This window comes from Panthera leo, chromosome A3 (assembly GCF_018350215.1).
Source record: "Panthera leo isolate Ple1 chromosome A3, P.leo_Ple1_pat1.1, whole genome shotgun sequence".
In the NCBI taxonomy this organism is placed as follows: Eukaryota; Metazoa; Chordata; class Mammalia; order Carnivora; family Felidae; genus Panthera; species Panthera leo.
In genome coordinates, this window is record NC_056681.1 from 81,457,297 (window position 1) to 81,475,439 (window position 18,143).

The 18,143-nt window shown below is 34.4% G+C and overlaps 1 protein-coding gene across 7 annotated transcripts in view; it reads right to left on the bottom strand.

The window, feature by feature from the left end:
* VPS54 (VPS54 subunit of GARP complex) overlaps positions 1-18,143 on the bottom strand; it is a 169,748-nt gene that overhangs the window by 66,845 nt on the left and 84,760 nt on the right. For 6 of the 7 annotated variants that reach the window (XM_042932433.1, XM_042932429.1, XM_042932427.1 and 3 more), the window contains 7 exons: positions 15,048-15,388; positions 9,520-9,649; positions 8,399-8,580; positions 7,595-7,707; positions 3,888-3,951; positions 1,216-1,321; positions 182-269 (listed from right to left, as the gene is read on the bottom strand). In XM_042932433.1, the coding sequence (XP_042788367.1) occupies positions 182-269; positions 1,216-1,321; positions 3,888-3,951; positions 7,595-7,707; positions 8,399-8,580; positions 9,520-9,649; positions 15,048-15,388 (1,024 nt within the window). Of the gene's footprint in view, positions 1-181; positions 270-857; positions 959-1,215; positions 1,322-3,887; positions 3,952-7,594; positions 7,708-8,398; positions 8,581-9,519; positions 9,650-15,047; positions 15,389-18,143 lie in introns of those variants that run through there. The other variant, XR_006200707.1, reaches the window with a different exon arrangement.

Sequence of the window (18,143 nt, forward strand, 5' to 3'; positions counted from 1 at the left end):
AAATTCCTCATAACATTTCCCCAGGAGCCAATTTTTCAATCATGGTAATACATCGAACAGTGAAATAACTTTAGAGTCTTTAAATTAGAGTCATAAAAACATCAGGTGTACTAAAAACACAATGAGTATAGCAACATCATCGTAAAATCTCAACATGTGAATTAAAAACAAGAATCCATACCCAAATTTTTTGTAGTTATTGTTTTTAATCCAACAACTTGCAGTGCACCAGCTCCAAGAACTAACTGGCAACTTCTTGAATTGAAGTACTAACAAAGGAAGGAGAAAGAAAAAGCCCGACAATTTATTAAAAACTGTTCTGTATATGCTGGCAATGTGTTTATTTACAGTTCTAAAACTACATTCCTCTTTCCTCTCATTCAAGGACCAAATGAATTTTCTAGTAGGAGCAACTAGGATCTATTTATGTAATGACAAAAAAGAGGCGAGGGGTGTTCCTAAACGATAATATTTATTGTCCGGTAGGAAAAAAGTAAAATTCTAAAAATAAATTGTTCAGAAATTCTTTAGTCTGCATTCATAAAACTAGCTCAGTTTCACTGAAACTAACATAACACTATATGTTAATTATACTTCAATTAAAAAAAAAACTAGCTCAGTTTCTGCATTCTTATCGGAGGGTCCTATTTTCAAAAGGGTAACAAAATCTTTCTGGACTAAAATAGGACAACTCAATTTGGGGGAAGAATTAACTGATTAGACATTTGAAAAGAAGCCTTTTCTTTATGCTAGCAGTTAAAAAAATCTGTTAAAATGAAATGGCTGAATAAGATTATCACCACATTTTCATTTTACATCAATGGTTCTGAAAGAATGATTTAAGAAAAATCTCTAACCTTAGTGAGATGAATTTTGTAAAGTTCAGTGAATTCCTTCCATGCACATTTGAAACCAGTCCAGGTTTTTTGACCTAAGTGGCCTCAGTCATGTTCAGCACCTAACGAACAAATCATCTCCTGTCTCCAATGTCATTAACAACTCTATGGGTATAATGAGGAATCACTAAATGCGAAGTGAGAAGGAAGTAGGTGGCCTTCTTCCAGTAACATGTTGTGATTCAACCACAATCAAATGTACAAAATTAATGTCTTAAAGAAAACTTAACCTTGAAATGTCTCAGAATTTGAAGATTAGTCATACTCTAATGAATTACTTCTTCCAACTATTTTTCCATCACAGTGAAATCATACACACCTTCAATAAATCTGACAGACGAGTAAGCATGTCAGTAGTAACAGATGGGATATTATCCACACACTGGCAATATTCAAGGATAATTCTTATCAACAGCAATACAGTTCTATAAGAAAAGAAAGATGACCCAACACGCAGTCAAAACAAGAGAGTTAAAAGGATTCAGCACATAAAAATCAATACTGATCTTGGTAACTGAAATTATGTGTTTTACATATAAGCACAGCAGAGAGGGATTGAGTGAGGCAAGAGAGATTTCTAGGGTGCAAAATTAAGGAGGAACTCACTTTAAGGGTCACACAATTGCAGGGCCAGCACTTGCATGACACTGAGAATGAGTACTTCCTTAAGTTTTGTGCTTTGGCACATCACTCTCTTATGTCACATTCCTATTAAGTCTCTTCAATAAGGCAGATATCCCATTCCTTGGCCAATTCAGAAACACTGACAAAAGTCCTACCCAGGATTTCTGAATAATCATAATAATAGTAGGTACTCAATCCTAAGTGCTGAATTAATGACAGGCACCTAATCATGACTTTCTTAGTGAGATGAACAAGAAACTGTGGCTTCTAAGAACAATGGTATCTCCTAAGAAGTTTATCGGTAAGTCACAAAAGGTTTTCCAAAGATGAGAAAGTTACCAGCTCATTAGCTGGGCATGTCATAGATTAAAGAGAGACACTACTAGGAGCTTAAATAAGATTGAGGTTAAGGTAAATAGAGCCATTCATTATAGGACATCTAAGTTCAATGAGAAGCTTAGAAATGAGTGATCCATATAAAATAATGTTTTATGAAAGTCTGAAGGATACCAGGAAGTAGTGATTCAAGAAGGAGTCTAGCCTTTATAACAGCTTAATTATTCTCCATATTATTCTCCATGCATATTTCTAGTATCTGCTTTACCGGGCAGGGGTTCACTATTTATCTTCTGTAGTCTTCTCTCAGAAGATAAAATATTTTCCCTTTAGCCAGGGAGTTAAATTTTGGGGAGCGGTCTCTTTGCCTAAAGAGCCAGAAAGCCAGAGGTGACCACTGCCATCAAGCAAGAATAACAAGATAATGGGTAATTAAGGAGAGAAATCATAATTAGATTGAAGGGATAAGATTATAAGGTTGAAAAAATCTTTGCCCTACTAGAAGCAGAAAAGAACTCCAGAGGAGGAAAAAAAAGGAAGCTTTCATTCATGAAGGGTATAGTGTCAGATTTCTGGATAATACAGACTGAGAAAACGCATCAATTCAATACATACTTTTTGATTATTTATTGGGTACAAAGTAAAATATAAATGGTAAGACATCACTATCTTTAAGGAACTCAAAACTAACCAGGGAGATATATACATAAATAATTTTAATATACTGAGAAAAGTGCTATTTTAGAGGCACATGGAGTCTCAAGGAAAAGATCAATCATTCCTCCTGGAGGGGGTGTGTATTTCAGAAAAGATTTATACAGTGATAAGAAACAAAAGGGAAAAAGAATCTTGGTCTTGATCTTGGGAGCTAGACCTTGACTCTAATCCTGACTCCATTTGGGTCATTTTATATCAACCACTTAAACTTCTGAGGATCAATTCTCTTAACTGTAGAAAGGGAACAATAATCCCTGAAGTGTTTATTTCACAATGTGGTTGTAGAGATTAAACAAGATTGTTGCTATGAAAATACTTAAATTATGAAGTGCTATTAAAGAATATTAAGATATTATTTTAACTACCCATTTAAAAAATGGCATGTAGTACTAGACAAACAAAACTGGAATTTATATTTTCCTTAGTTAACTGGAATTTGAAACACTGTCATTGGTAAAAAAGACCTAATGACAAATGATAACAGAAATAAGTGATAACAACTATCAACTTATTAGGTGCTAGAACTATGCCAAATGCCTTATATGAGTTATATGTTTAATTCTGTAATAATTCTTAGTACTATTTTCACGTTTTGATTTACAGATAAGAGAACTGAGGCACACAGAGTAACCTGCCCAATGTCACAAAGAGTAAGAGAGCTTCTGGGATTCAAACCTAAACAATGTGACTCCAAAGCCTGCACTCCAAAGCCTGCACAACTTCAATTATATGCTATAACACTAACAAAGCTTCAGAAAAAGAAGACAGAAAGAGCCTGAAATATTAATAACAGCATAAAGCCAGTATTCCACCCTTGGGTTGTATACCTCCACATTTCTTATTATACGAAAAAATTTATCAACCCATTTCTTGTAAAGCCAGCAGTGTAGTCCCTAATAGATATAGAATACTACAAAATATAGAAAATGGAGAGGAATCCATAAAATATCCTTTAAATTACTTTTAAAATTTAAAACTGTTAATCTATGGGGCACGTGGGTGGCTCAGGTGGTTGAGCATCTAACTCTTGATTTTGGCTCAGGTCATGATCTCACAGTTTCTAGATTCAAGCCTCACGTCAGGCTCTGTGCTGAGAGCGCAGAGCCTGCTTGGGATTCTCTGTCTCTCCCTCTCTCTGTCCCTCCCCGACTTACACACATTCTCTGTCTCAAAATAAGTAAATGAAAAAAAACATGTTAAAAAATTAATAAATAAGATTATTAATCTAAAATTTCCAATTCACATCAAGGGGGAACTAGAAGACCTATGTTTTAAATAACTGACTCAACTAATAAAGAAAAATGTGTCACTCACCCAACGACAGCATATTGTTGTCCCTCTACAATGAGAACTTCAGCTGGTTTTCTTTCTTCCGTAACTAGAGAGTAAAGCAAGTAACAAAGAGAGACACAGGAACAAGACTAAACAAATTATTAAAGTAAAAATTTAAACTAGGAAAAAAATGAAGAAGATAGTTCCAATTTAGGGCTGGTAGGGCTGGAAACTATCTTATATTCAAAAACAAATGTCTACTTCTTAGGAAGCAATTTGGCACGGAATAAAGTATATTGGGTTTGGAATCAGAGAAATATGGATTTGAGTTCCAGTACTGCCAATCATGGGATGCAAGAACTTGTGCCAATTAGTTAACTTCTTTCAGTGTCAACGTCTGTATCCATTAAACATGGATAACGGAATCTATCTTTCAGTGTTTTTGTTAACAACAGAGATCATGACTACAAACCGCCGATCCTAGGTCTGCCCTCTGGTAGATGATCAGTGAGTAAAAAAAAATAATATATTAGTTTGGAAAGGCAGAACTAGAATTTCAACTGGTTGTCTATGTTATAATTCTTAGATTATAAACTAATTCCTATACTCAATAGAGAGATATAATTTTCAAGACTTCAGTCCAGAAATTATTTTCAGCATGTGGTATTTCTTACCGTTATAAAACAAAACTCAGCATGTTGAAGTGAAAAGTAGAGTAGACTGGATTATTGTTCTTAATCACCCAAATTATTTAGATTATCATGGGCCCATTATTATGCTTCCCCAAGCCTCAAGTCCCTTTGACTTGACATTAAATATCTACTTCCTCATTTCCTTCAAGGAAAGAAATTCAGTGTGACACAATTTCAAATTTCTAATCTGTACACCAGATTAAATTTTTGAAGATAGGGACTGTGTCTTAACCAATTCTCTACATTACAGAGAAAACGGCAGAGCACAGTAGTGAAAAGAAAGGGCCCTAAAGTCAGTCTGCCTGTATCTGGAACTCAGCTCTACCACTTCCTAGCTCTGTAACCTTAGGCAAGTTGCCTAATTTCTTTGCACCTCACTTTCCATATTTGTTAACTGTGAATACTAACAGTATCTAGTTCACGGGCCTATAAAAACGCAATGTGCTGAGAACAAACTGTCTAGCCTTAGGTAAGCATTCAATTAATATTAATTGCTATCCATTAACCTTCATTTCCCCAATGCCTAGACAAGTAGCTAGTAACTCAATGAATGGTGGTCAATGAATGAATAATAACCAAGGATCCTTAACTTGGTAAGAACAAGTAAAATGGTGATGGACTTCTAATAGCATGTACTTTCTCACTCAGAGGAAAAAATAAAAGTCTGGGACAGAAATAGAGTTATAAAAGAAACCTCTTATCGTTAGTATCCTCCAAAGAGAAAGTGAAAATAAACAGTTCACTTTGGGGGTAAAAAAAAGACACATGGTTAATTCAATCACTCTATATCTATCATTTTAGTTCAAAAATTGTTATGCTCGCATGAGAATGGATTGTAAAACTTTGAGCTGTTCAGGACAAAAACCGTCACTGTCATCTAGCACAGCAACTCACAAAGTGGTAAGTCATCAAATATAGCTTGAAAGAATAAATGAGAGATAAATCTTATAATTTTAAATCGTGATTTAGAATAATCGGTGTTTTTCTTTCAATCTTTGCTACCTGAATACTTTTGCTTTGCTAATATCTTAAAATCAATTAAGATTATGACCGCCACCCAACACTGTTACCGACTAAAAAATGGTCACTAGGCAACAGAAATCTAGTTAATTCATTCAATTCTTGTCTCTGCTCTAAATGAACTACTCTATTTTACACCAGTCCTTAACCCCTCCTCTCCTGTCACAGTGTGAGAAGAGATAGCCTTTCTCCTCAACTCTGGATTTAATTCCAGAGGCCCTGCCTTACAATCACTCTGCGCCACTCTTCCACTCTTATCTTTAACATTCTTTCTCTTTCTGTTAAGCACAAAAATATAATTCAGCTTCTCCTACCTTAAAACTCTTCTCTCAACTCCCTGAGTGGATTAAAATAATAATCTAATTATTCTCCTAGGTTTCTAGTGCTACTTCATCATGCACTTGCCCTTCACAAACAAACCTGTCGAAAAAGGAGGCTACATTTGTTTACAGGTCCTCACCTTTCAAATTATTTAGCACTGAACTACAGTCTGATTCTGTCACTCTACTGAATTACTAAAATTGCAAATGACCTCCTCCATGTCAAACTAGCGGTCACTGTCTGTATTTTACTCAGTCTTTCTCTTGTAGTGCAGTCACATTTGGTGCAAATGTGAAATACACAATTTAAAAATATTTCTATGTAAAAATATTAAAATTTCATGAAATGCATAAAATTTGAAAATGCATCTGCCTCCTCCATTTAAAATATTCAACAATTGGGGGGTGCCTGAGTGGCTCAGTCAGTTAAGCATCTGACTTCAGCTCAGGTCATGATCTCGCAGTCTGTGGGTTCGAGCTGTCCCTTATCAGGCTCTGTGCTGACAGCTCAGAGCCCGGAGCCTGCTTTGGATTCTGTGTCTCCCTCTCTCTCTGCCCCTCCCCTGCTCGTGCTGTCTCTCCCTCTCTCAAAAATAAACAAACATTAAAAATATTCAACAACTGGGGAGCCTGGATGGCTCAGTCAGTAGAGCATGTAATCTTCATCTCAGGGTAGTAAATTCAAGCCCCATGTTGCGTATGGAATCTACTTAAAATTTTTTTTTAAATTAGAAAAAAAAATATTTGATAGTCTCACAATTTTAAATATGGTATTATAGGATAAGTTGTACTTAAGTTTACCTACATTATTATCACAGGACAGCTCTACTTTAACTGGCATACAAAAGTTTCTTCCAGCTATTGTATTTCTTTTAGATGAAACCCAACAGGCATTGATACCAATGAAAATTCTCTTCTTGAAACTCTAATTTTTTTACTTCTATGTTCTTCTGGATTTCTTCCTACTTCTCTGGCCTTTCCTTCTGAGTCTCCTGCATAGTTTTCTTTTTCTACGGTTTTTTACATTTTGGTTTTCTCTATCATATCACTACTGCATTAATTGTGATTGCTAATCCACATTTTTTTTTATTAGACTCAGCCCTTTTATTTTTATTTTTTAAGTAGGCTTCAGGCCCAGCAAAGAGCCTAATATGGGGCTTTAACTCACAACAACAAGATTAAGACCTGAGCTGAGATCAAGAATCAGATGCTTAACAGACTGAGCCACCCAGGTGCCCCTAGACTTAGTCCTTTGAAAGTAGAATTATAACTGTTATCTCGGTCTCAATATCTAACACAGAGTAGAAGCTTATTAGTATTCAGTGAATGAATACGTGTCTTTAAACAATACAGTACAGTGGTTAAGAACATAGCTATGAAATTATTATAAGGCAGGTTTCAAATCTCAGCTCATCATTTGTACAGAATTCTTTAACCCCTGGAAGCCTTATGCCTCCTTGCTGTTAAACAAGGTAACAATAGCATCTTCATCAAAGGTTGTTATGGGGATATACTAGAATAATACATGTAAAAGCACCTGGCCCAGGGTCTGGCATATGGTTAGCAATCAATAAATATCTGAAATTATTATTACAAATTATCATACATAACTTTTCCAGTCAATTGAGGCAGTGTCAATTAAAGAAATGTTAAGCATTCCTATAAAATGAATAAACAGTGTAAAACTGGAAGATAGCATGTGAAAGAATACACATACCCCCTGACTTTTTTTCAGGTAAAGCAATCTTTCCATCTGATATAGAATCAACAAGATCCTGAAATTCTGCAGGAACATCAGCTTGCTTCCAGCGCTCATTGTCTAAGAGGAGACTATTCAAAGGGGGAGAAAAAAGGAAGATAAACTTTAACAATGTTTCAACAAGGCACTTGGTTGACTCAGTCGAATGAGCATCCAACTCTTGATTTTAGCTCAGGTCATGATCTCACGTTTTGTGAGATTGAGCCCTGTGTCAGGCTCTGTGCTGATATTTCAACACGAACTTCTTTGGTTAAAAAGAAAAGAGTTGAGTGTGTATGTAAGACTTTTGTTCTCATATCTTTTAGTAATAATAAAGACACTATATGTATCTTAGTTAAATTCAAGTAGATCTCATGTAAACAAGGCATTGACTTTTAAACAGTAATGGCCACTAGCTGTTGTTAGTACTAAGATTTTTAAAATATATGTATACCTTAATAAACTGAAATCATTCATAATGAGTACTTTCAGAAAATATTTCTTTTTATATCTCTTAGCCTATCCAAGAAGAGTAATGAAACATAATTAACTTCACCACTGAGTGGGAAAAGAAAAGCCAATCTATTGAGGATCTTTGTGACAAGTAAATAAACATTCTAATTCCACTTTGGAAAGCTGAGAAATGGGATTTTAATTCCACAGTCTGCCTTTAGTGGAAAATAAGTTTTTTAGGGGTTTTGGTTAACCAATCAATTAAATATAATCATGTTTTGTAAAGGAAAGGGAAAAAACTGAAAAGCAGAATGAACATGGTAATGATACCTCAGCTTAGTTTTTCTCTCTTCATGAAACCTGTTTACAAATTTATTAGCTTGGCTCTGAAGTGCTCCAAGTAATGACATGCTTTTTCTTCCACAGATGTGTTCAGTATCTAAAATGAATGTTTCCATTAATCTAGAAAGTGTTATGAATTCCGTGGAATTTAGCTTCTCAAGAAAACCATCCTAAATTTTAAAGATAACACAAAAATCATGACAGAGAATTAGGAATAACATCAAATATGAACAAGGTATAAAACAAACTTAGTTTGATATGTTACTATTAATTATTTTAATAATATATATTAATTCATGAATATTATCTTAACATTATTTTTAATGAAATTTCTCAATACCCTAGTCCCAGAAATTCAACATTAAAAGCTTAAAATGTCCAAATTTTACTCTGATTCCTTTATAATACAGTAGCTCAAATGAATTCAGGTCATACTATAAAATTTTCACAATATTGGAATTCAACTAATTTTATTAACATATTGGCCAGTTATACACACATATATGGTGTGTGTGGATGTGTATATACACATATATATATACATATAAAATAGCATATTAACGTCAAATTAAGGTATCATATTTCAAAATTAAGTCTTTTAATAATTTTTTTCAAAGAATAATAAATTTTCCTATTTCTTTCATTTGGATTATTTTACATTTCAACATCTCCCTAATAGGCCATACCAGTACCATTAACTTTATTAAGTATTTAAAATATAATATGACAGGGCACCTAGGTGGCTCAGTTAACCATCCGACTCTTGATTTTTGGCTCAGATCATGATCTCACAGTCATGAGATCGAGTCCCACTATCAGGCTCTGCACTGGGAATGGAACCTGCTTAAGATTCTCTCTCCCTCTCCCTCCGTCCCTCCCCTGCTCATGCTTGTGCTCACTCTCTCTCTCTCTCTCAAAAAAAAAAAAAAAAAAAAAAAAAAATATATATATATATATATATATATATATATATATACATGTATATATATATAAATAAATACATAATATGCATTATGGGGAACATAGGGACACAAGCAAGGATATGATTCTAGATCTTCAAAATAATTATACTATATATAAAATATCTAAAGCTTTATCAAACAATTAACCTTTGCTCTTGACATGAGAAACTTGACGGCTCGATCATGGCATATATCTGAGGCACTATACAATAACTCCTGGATATTATTTGCCAGTTTTTCTAGCTCTAAATCAGTTAATTTCATGTCTTCATTGACCCTGAAAATGATAAAGAAGAGATCAAGTCAGGGGAAATTGTGAGTACACTGTCTCCACAGGTAGCATATCAATAAAAAACAAAAAGCTATAAAATTTGCATTTGAGGAAGAATTCTGTAACGTATCAAATGCTTTTTTTGTGTGTGGTGAATCATTACTTAAATAAGCTTGGATAATACAAATATTTTACCCTAATCTTATATAGAAATAATTTTCTCTCTCTGCTGTAGCATGTTCCATACTTATTTCAGACTCCAAGTGGAAATTCTGCAAAAACTACAGCAAAAATAAAAAATTCTAGTTAGGTACAAGGTGGTAGCTTTGGCAGGCTGGACACAGGGTGCTTAAAATGACACACTGGAAGGAGGAAGAAGGAAGATTATTTCATGACAAATAGGCACTTTTTTTTTTTTTACTTATAATTATGAATGATAGTTAATATTCAGTTCAACTGAACTAATATTTCCTGAGCACTGTACTAGAGAGGACACAACAGGTTGCTGTCCTCAAAGAACTGACAAACAGAAATATGTATAAGATGAACTGTATTTTTTTCCAGTTTTGAGAAGACTTCCTGTTTCTAAACATTTGTTTTTCTTGAGGCATGTATAAAGACCACTGATTCCATACCAACAATTCAATGCAGTGCTATTATGAACCAAGTTTAAGTGCCTTTGCATCATTTCTCTCCCTTTCAATAGAATTAAAATAATTTTCAAAGGTCTTACAAAGAGAATCTGATGTATGTTAATTTGAGGCAAACCACTACCCTAACTGGGTTAAGGTATTAAGGGAAGTTATTGCCTGCTATCCCTCAAAATTATAATATCATTAAATTTATTTACCGATGTTTTAAAGTAATAGAGGGAGGAACGCCTGGCTAAGTCAGTTAACATTTGACTCTTGATTTCAGCTCCGGTCATGATCTCATGGTTCATGAGACTGAAGCATGCCTTAGGCTCCACACTGACAGCAGCAGAACCTACTTAGGGTTCTCTCTCCCTGTCTCCCTCTGCTCCTCCCCAACTCATGCTCACTCTCTCTCACAATAAATAAAAAATAAAATTAAAATTAAAATTAAATAATAAAATAAAGGATTAATATTCTTACTCTCAGAAAAAGCAACTCATTTGGTTCTCACACTCCCAAGACAGGTAGATAAATATCTACTTTAAGGATGAGGACACTGAATCTTTGAAAGTTTAAATGACCTACCCAAGGTTACAGGTTAAAGGACTAGAACCTAGAATCAGTCTAATTCCGTTTCTAATCTGCTAAGCTTCCTCCACTCCAACATTTACTTCTATATAAATAGTCCAATGCTATTTCAATACCAACTCCCACAAAACTGTTTGCTTAAATTTTAAAGGTCAAATTTACAAGGCGCCTGGGTGGCTCAGTCGGTTGAGTGTCCGACTTGGGTTCAGGTCATGATCTCGCAGTTTGTGGGTTTCAGCCCCATGTGGGGCTCTGTGCTGACAGCTCAGAGCCTGAATCCTTCTTCAGATTCTGTGTTTCCTTCTCTCTCTGCTCCTCCCTGTTCACACTCTCTCTCTCTCAAAAATAAGTAAACATTAAAAAAAAAATTTTTTTAAATACAGTTCAAATTTACTACTGAAATAAAACTGTATTTTGTGAAGGATGTTTAAAATTTGCCCCCATGTAATAGAAAGATTAAGAACATGAAACTCTTGGCAATATGCTAGCAATTCACAAAGATTAAAAAAAACAGGGGTGCCTGGGTGGCTCAGTCAGTTGAGCATCTGACTTCGGCTCAGGTCACGATCTCATGGTTCGTGGGTTCGAGCTCCACGTCAGGCTCTGTGCTGACAGCTCAGAGCCTGAAGCCTGCTTGGGATTCTGTGTCTCCCTCTCTCTGCCCCTTCCTCACTCATGCTCTTTCTCTTTCTCTCTCAAAAGTAAATAAACATTAAAAAAAAATTTTTTTTAAAAACAAAAAATAGCAGATAAAAACAACTCTCATATCTTTAAGTAGGGTGACCATCCAAAAAGATGGGAAGTTTGGTGTTTTAAGAAAATCATTTAACTTAGTTATTTGTAATGTTGCTTTTTACAAAGAATTTTTTTTTAAGTCTATTTATTTAGAGAGAGAGAGAGAGAGACAGCAGGGAGGGAAGGACAGAGAGAGAAAAAGAGACAGAATCCCAAGCAGACTCCAAGCTGTCAAAGCACAGCCCAACACAGGGCTCAAACTCACCAACCATGAGATCATGACCTGAGCCAAATTCAAAAGTCAGATGCTTAACTGACTGAGCCACCCAGGTGCCCCTAAAAAGAATTTTAATTTTTTAAGTTTAATTGGATCTCTTTCACATTCACAGGAAAAAAAAAAAAAAAAAAAAACTTTATAAAGATGATGTAGCATTTCTGCTTTTGGGTACATACAGAAAAGAACTAAAAGCAGGATCTCAAAGAGATTTGCATACCCACGTTCACAGTAGCACTATTCACAATAGCCAAAAGATGGAAGTAATCCAAAAGTACACCAACAGATGAATGGATAAAAACATGTGATGTATACATACAATGGAATATTACTTGGCCTTAAAAAGGAAGGAAATTCTCACACATACTACAACATGGATGAACTTTGAAGACAGTATACTAAGTGAATTGAGCCAATAACAAAAGGACAAATACTGTATAATTCCACTTATATGAAGTACCTAAAGTAGTTGAACTCACGAAGACCAAAAGTAGAAGGGTGGCTTCTAGGGGACAGGTAGAGGAAGAAATGGGGAGTTGTTGCTAAATGGGTATAGAGTTTTAGTTTTGCAAGATGAAAAAGGTCTTGGAGATTGGGTGCACAACAATATAAATATACTTACTACTACTGGACTGTGCATTTAGAAATGGTTAAGATGGTATATTTTGTTATGTGTTTTTCACCACAATTTAAAATAAATGTTTAAAAAAACCACAAAACTGTCTAATTCTTTCCATTATTTTTCTTTTCCCATTTCCTGCCTGGGAAATTATTTCTTCTTTTGTGCCCATATCTGCACTGCAGTTACCTTACAAAGGCTTGTGCTGAGACTACATAAAGAACTCCCATAAATCAGTAAGAAATGAACACAGCCAAGCAGAGAAGTGGGCAAAGAACTTGAATAGGCACTTCACAAAAGAGAACATCCAAATAGTCAATGAATATATGAAAAGTGATCTCTTACCAATGATCAGGGAAATAAAAAGTAAAACTAATATACCTGCAACATACCCACCACAATGGCTAACATGTAAAAGACTGACAACACCCAAGACTGAATGAAGATGTAGAAAAACAGGAACTCTTTCACATTGCTGATGGGACTATAAAAAAGTACAATCACTATGGGAAACTCTTATTAGCTAAACTGACCATTCATATACCTCAATCATTCTTAGGTATATATTATGCTTTTAACACGTATACAAAAGACACCTAGAAGAATGATGACAACAATCAAAATGGAAATAACACAAATTTCATTTACAGTAGAATACATAATGGTGTAGTCAGAAAGGGGAATACTGTACACAAATAAAATTACTGCTACATGCAACAACTTAGAAGACTAGCACAAATATAATTTTGAGGGAAAGAAATTTGAGACAAAAGAACATGATTCCATTTATGGTTCCATTTATATAGTTTAAAAACCAGAAAAACCAACAGTTTTTGTGGTTTTCCTTGGGAAAGAGTGAAAACACAGTTGCAAGGAAGGTTTCCAGAGAGCTGGTAATGTTCTATTTCTTAATTTGGGTGGTGATTACACCAGCGTACTCACTTTACAATCATGGAGGTGAACACGTACAATCGATATATTGGCCTATATGTGCATTATACTCCAAGTAAAAAGTTAAAACAAAAAATTAAGGAAGGTACCACCCTTTGTCCTTTCCATCCTGCTGCTAAAGATGCGGATTTGATGATAAAAGCTGAAGCAGCCTCTTTACAGATGAAAGCTGGAAAATGAGGACAGCAGAGCTGCCTTCTCCACTGTGGACCTCTCATCTCTGAACTGTTACATGACAGAAACAAAATTCTACGCTGTTTGACCTATAGGATTTGTACACCCCTTGTAAGTTTTAGACTGCACCCTAACCAGTAAATGTGAAATGTTAGCCTGAACAGAGAAAAAATATTTTTATTAATATGTAGTTCAGGGTTTTCTTTTTGGTGAAGAGGAAGGTATTACAGTTGACTTTATGCTGTAACTGCAACCTACATAAACTCCTTGGCCATAGGCTGACTTGTGTAAAAATAAAAGTACATGCTGAGTTATTATTCTTAACAATAATTAAATCCATACTACGTTCTTGGGTCAGAAAGATTTTATTGGCCTTGTTTTGTTTTTTCCACACAAGAGATTATTGGGACAACTGGTGAACTGTGAATGGGATGTATGGATTGCAAGGTAATGTATCAATGTTTTCTTCATTATAATTGGTTAACTGTAGTTATTTAAGAGAGTATTCTTGTATTTTAGGAAATATACACTTAAGAATACGGAAATAATGGGACATCATGTCTGCAACCTTTTGCCAAATGATTCAGAAAAAAATATTATCATGAGAGACAAAGAAAGAAGAAGGGAGCAAGAAAGAGAAAAAGGAAGAAAGGGAGAAAGAAGGCAACGTGGTAAACTGTCAACAAATGACTTTTTCGTACAATTCTGGCAACTTTTCTGTAAATCTGAAATTATCTCAAAGTAAGTTTTTTTTTTTTTTTTTTTTTTTTCTTCTGTATTTTTTTAAAAATTTATTTATTTAAATTAGAGGTAGTTACCATATAGCGTAGTAATGGTTTCAGGAGAAGAACCCAGTGATTCATCAGTTCCATGTAATGCCCAGTGCTCATGCCAACAAGTGTCCTCCTTAATGCCCATCACCCATTTAGCCCATCTCTCCATCCACCTCTTCTCCAGCAACCCTCTGTTTTTATGGTTTGCCTCTCTCAAAGTAAGTTTTAAAAAGTCATGTTTGAAAAAATGGTATGATCCGCTTGGAAATTCATGCCTTTGAAAAACTAAATCAAACAGATCTTCACTATATACAAAATACAAAGGCGTTATAGGAAAAGAAAGAAAAATAAACAAGGTAATGCTGACCTGATTTTCAGGACAAGTTCTGCCACTAGAGACTTTAAATAAGTCAAATAAATGCTCTGAAATAAGAGCATTTAATTAAATGGTTCCTTTCCAGCTTTAAAATTCTGTAATTTTCAATTACTTCCAATGCTCACCTCCTTACATTTTCAAAAAGATATGTGTTTTGTAAAATTAATTTATTTTTGTTAAATTAAATTCCAAGACCAAAGTTCATATGGTTTTTCAATAAATTGAAAAAATCAGTCTTACTCAAAATCATATAAAGTTGGCAGCAGTCAGCATACTCACATCATATCCACACCTCCTGGAGTAGCAGATGATGATGTCTGCTCTTTGCTGGATGAAGAATCAGTAGTACATTCTGGTTCGGATACCGAATCACTGCTGCAGGGCTCACTATTTGGAGATGCATTTCTTTGAGAGGTAGTGTCGATTGCTATAGGTGTTAATTCACTCTCATTGAATGCATCACTTATAAACAAGCCTTCATGGATTAAATAAGCCACTTCTGTGTCCAGTGAATTGTCTTTTGCAGCATTCTTCTGTTGTGAAATCTCTTCCAATTCCCTGGTCCTTCGGTTTTTGTCAAGAACTGAGAGAACAACGCTGTGAATGATATTTAACGTTGCCTATAAGAAAACAGGATATATTTTTAAAGGATTTAAAATAACATGTATCTAAAGTCCCCAAAAGTGAATTCTGGATATGTACTTTTTAAAATCTTATAAATGAGTGTCAAGGTCATGCATGTCATAATTATACCAATCTTTTATCACAGTAAAGGTGACTTTGTGAAAAAGAACTACTCAAGAGAAATGGGTTCCCTAAAGCTTAAGAATGGAGTTCTGTATTTTCACTGATTTAAGTAGCAATCTCCTGAGAGTACATTGCATATATTCTAAGTATCTTAAATAGGTTACACTAAACATAACTTGCCTACCATATATCTAGTAAGGGGTTAAATAGCCACAATATACAAAGAACTCTTACAACTCAACAAAAAAATCTGATTAAAAAATGAGCAAAGAAAGTATTTCTCCAAAGAAGACATACTAATGGCCAATGAGCATATGAAAGGATGCTCAACATCACTAATCATTAGAAAAATACAAATCAAAACCAAAATGAGATCCCACCTCACACCCATTCAAATGGCTACTATCAAAAACAAAAACAAAAAACAAAACAAGAAAAACAAGTATTAGAATATGAAGAAACTGGAGCTTTTGTGTACTGGTAAATTAAATTATGAACTTCAAATAGTTTATTCTATAATGTGGTAAACACTAGTAAAAGCCAAAACAACCTTTTCTGATTATAAAAGTAATACCTCTCTTTGTAGAAATATTTAGGAAAAACAAAGAAATGAATAATGAATTTAAATTATACTGCCAAAAGATAACCACCAAAAAGACAAAATGTCTCTTTATTGTATGAAGATGAAGAGATAATAAATCTTTTTAACATAGCTGAGAACATACTATATAAATAGGCCTATACTGTCCCTTCACTTAATGTTATAATCTATGCATTTTCTTCAACATAAAAAATCCTCAGATGCATGATATTCCATGGTAATGAATATACCAGGCATAATTTACTTTACCCTTCCCTCTACTGTTAGACATCTGGGTTCTTTCCAATTTGCAGTTATTTGAAAATTCTCAATTAAAAATGAACAGCTTGTAATTAACATTATTTTTCAATGAAATCATACCCTTACAGAATCATAAACTTTTTTCAAAGAAAAAAGTACCATATTTATAGGTTATATATCATCTTCAAAGATGTTTTACAGAAGTATTAGCTTAAGGGGTCTAAATGTGAAAATGAGAAACTACAACTATGATAAATCACTGTTCCCATATTGTATATATATCAAATAAAGATTTGACTTAGTTTAACTGATAGAGAACCTAAAAGTGAAATAGCTATAAAAAAATTACTGGCAAAAGATATGAAAGCAACCCAAGTGTTCATTCATAGATGAATGGATAAAGATGTGGTATATATATACAATGGAACATTACTCAACCATAAAAAAAGAATGAAATCTTGCCATCTGCAACAACATGGAAGAATCTAGAGGGTATAATGCTAAATGAAGTAAGTCAGAGAAAGACAAATACCATACGATTTCATTCATATGTGGAATATAAAAAACAAAACAAACAGAGAAAAAAAGAGAAAAAAACAGACTCATACATATAGACAACTGGTGGTTGCCAAACAGGAGAGAGGTGGGAAGAAGGGTGAAATAGGTGAAGGGGATTAAGAGTACACTTATTGTAATGAGCACTGAGTAATTTATAGAACTGCTGAATCATTATATTATACACTGGAAACTAACAGAACAGTGTATTTTAATTTTTTAATATTTATTTATTTTTGAGAGAGAGAGAGAGCACTAGTGGGGAAAGGGCAGAAAAAGAGGGAGACAGAATCCAAAACAGGCTCCAGGCTCTGAGCTGTCAACACAGAGCCTGATGCAGGGCTCGAACTCACAAACTGTGACATCAATCATGACCTAAGCCAAAGTCGGACGCTTAACCAACTGAACCACCCAGGCGCCCCTAGAACACTGTATATTAATTATACTTAAATAAAAAAGAATACTGGCAAAAAGTTGGTCAATTCTACAATCTGCAGTGTAAGAGTTATATACATCCAGACATACAATAATAGAAGTATGTGTGATGAAGTCATGGCGGGAATATGAGAAAAAGTAAAAACATGGCTTAGTTATTTGAGCAATCCACATCTATAGGTTTGCTATCGTCACTACAAATGAGTGGGACCAACATTTTGGTAGGAGCCTAAAGTACAGTGAATCACATTTTTAAAAACTTTTCCCACTCAGAAAGGTTATACACATGACTTAGCATCACTCCAATGTTGATAAAGTCATGTCACAGATTAAGTACCAAAGTCCCCTGGGCCATTTAACAGAATACTAAGGAGATGCCAGGGATGTTAACTAGCACAGGTAACACAATACTGACATCTGATAATTCAAAGAATAGCAAATTTCACAAACTGTTACATTCAGTAATTCCTAAGCATTGTCTTATTAAAACACGGCTGTGACATGTTAATGATTCTAACTACAATGCATTAGTCTATGACATCTTTTCTTCTGAAAAATGCTCTGTGGCATATGTTCTTTTCTTTATATTGACTGGTTTAAAATTAAGTGATTATACCGAAGAGACAGAATAATTAAATGTAAACGCATAATCCTTGATTGGACCTCAGATTAAAAAGTGAAATAAAAGCCTGCAATAAAGGCCATTAGTAGAGCAATTTAAATATGAATTATATGTTAAAAAATGCCATTGGGGCAGCTGGGTGGCTCAGTCGGTTAAGCCTCTGACTTTGGCTCAG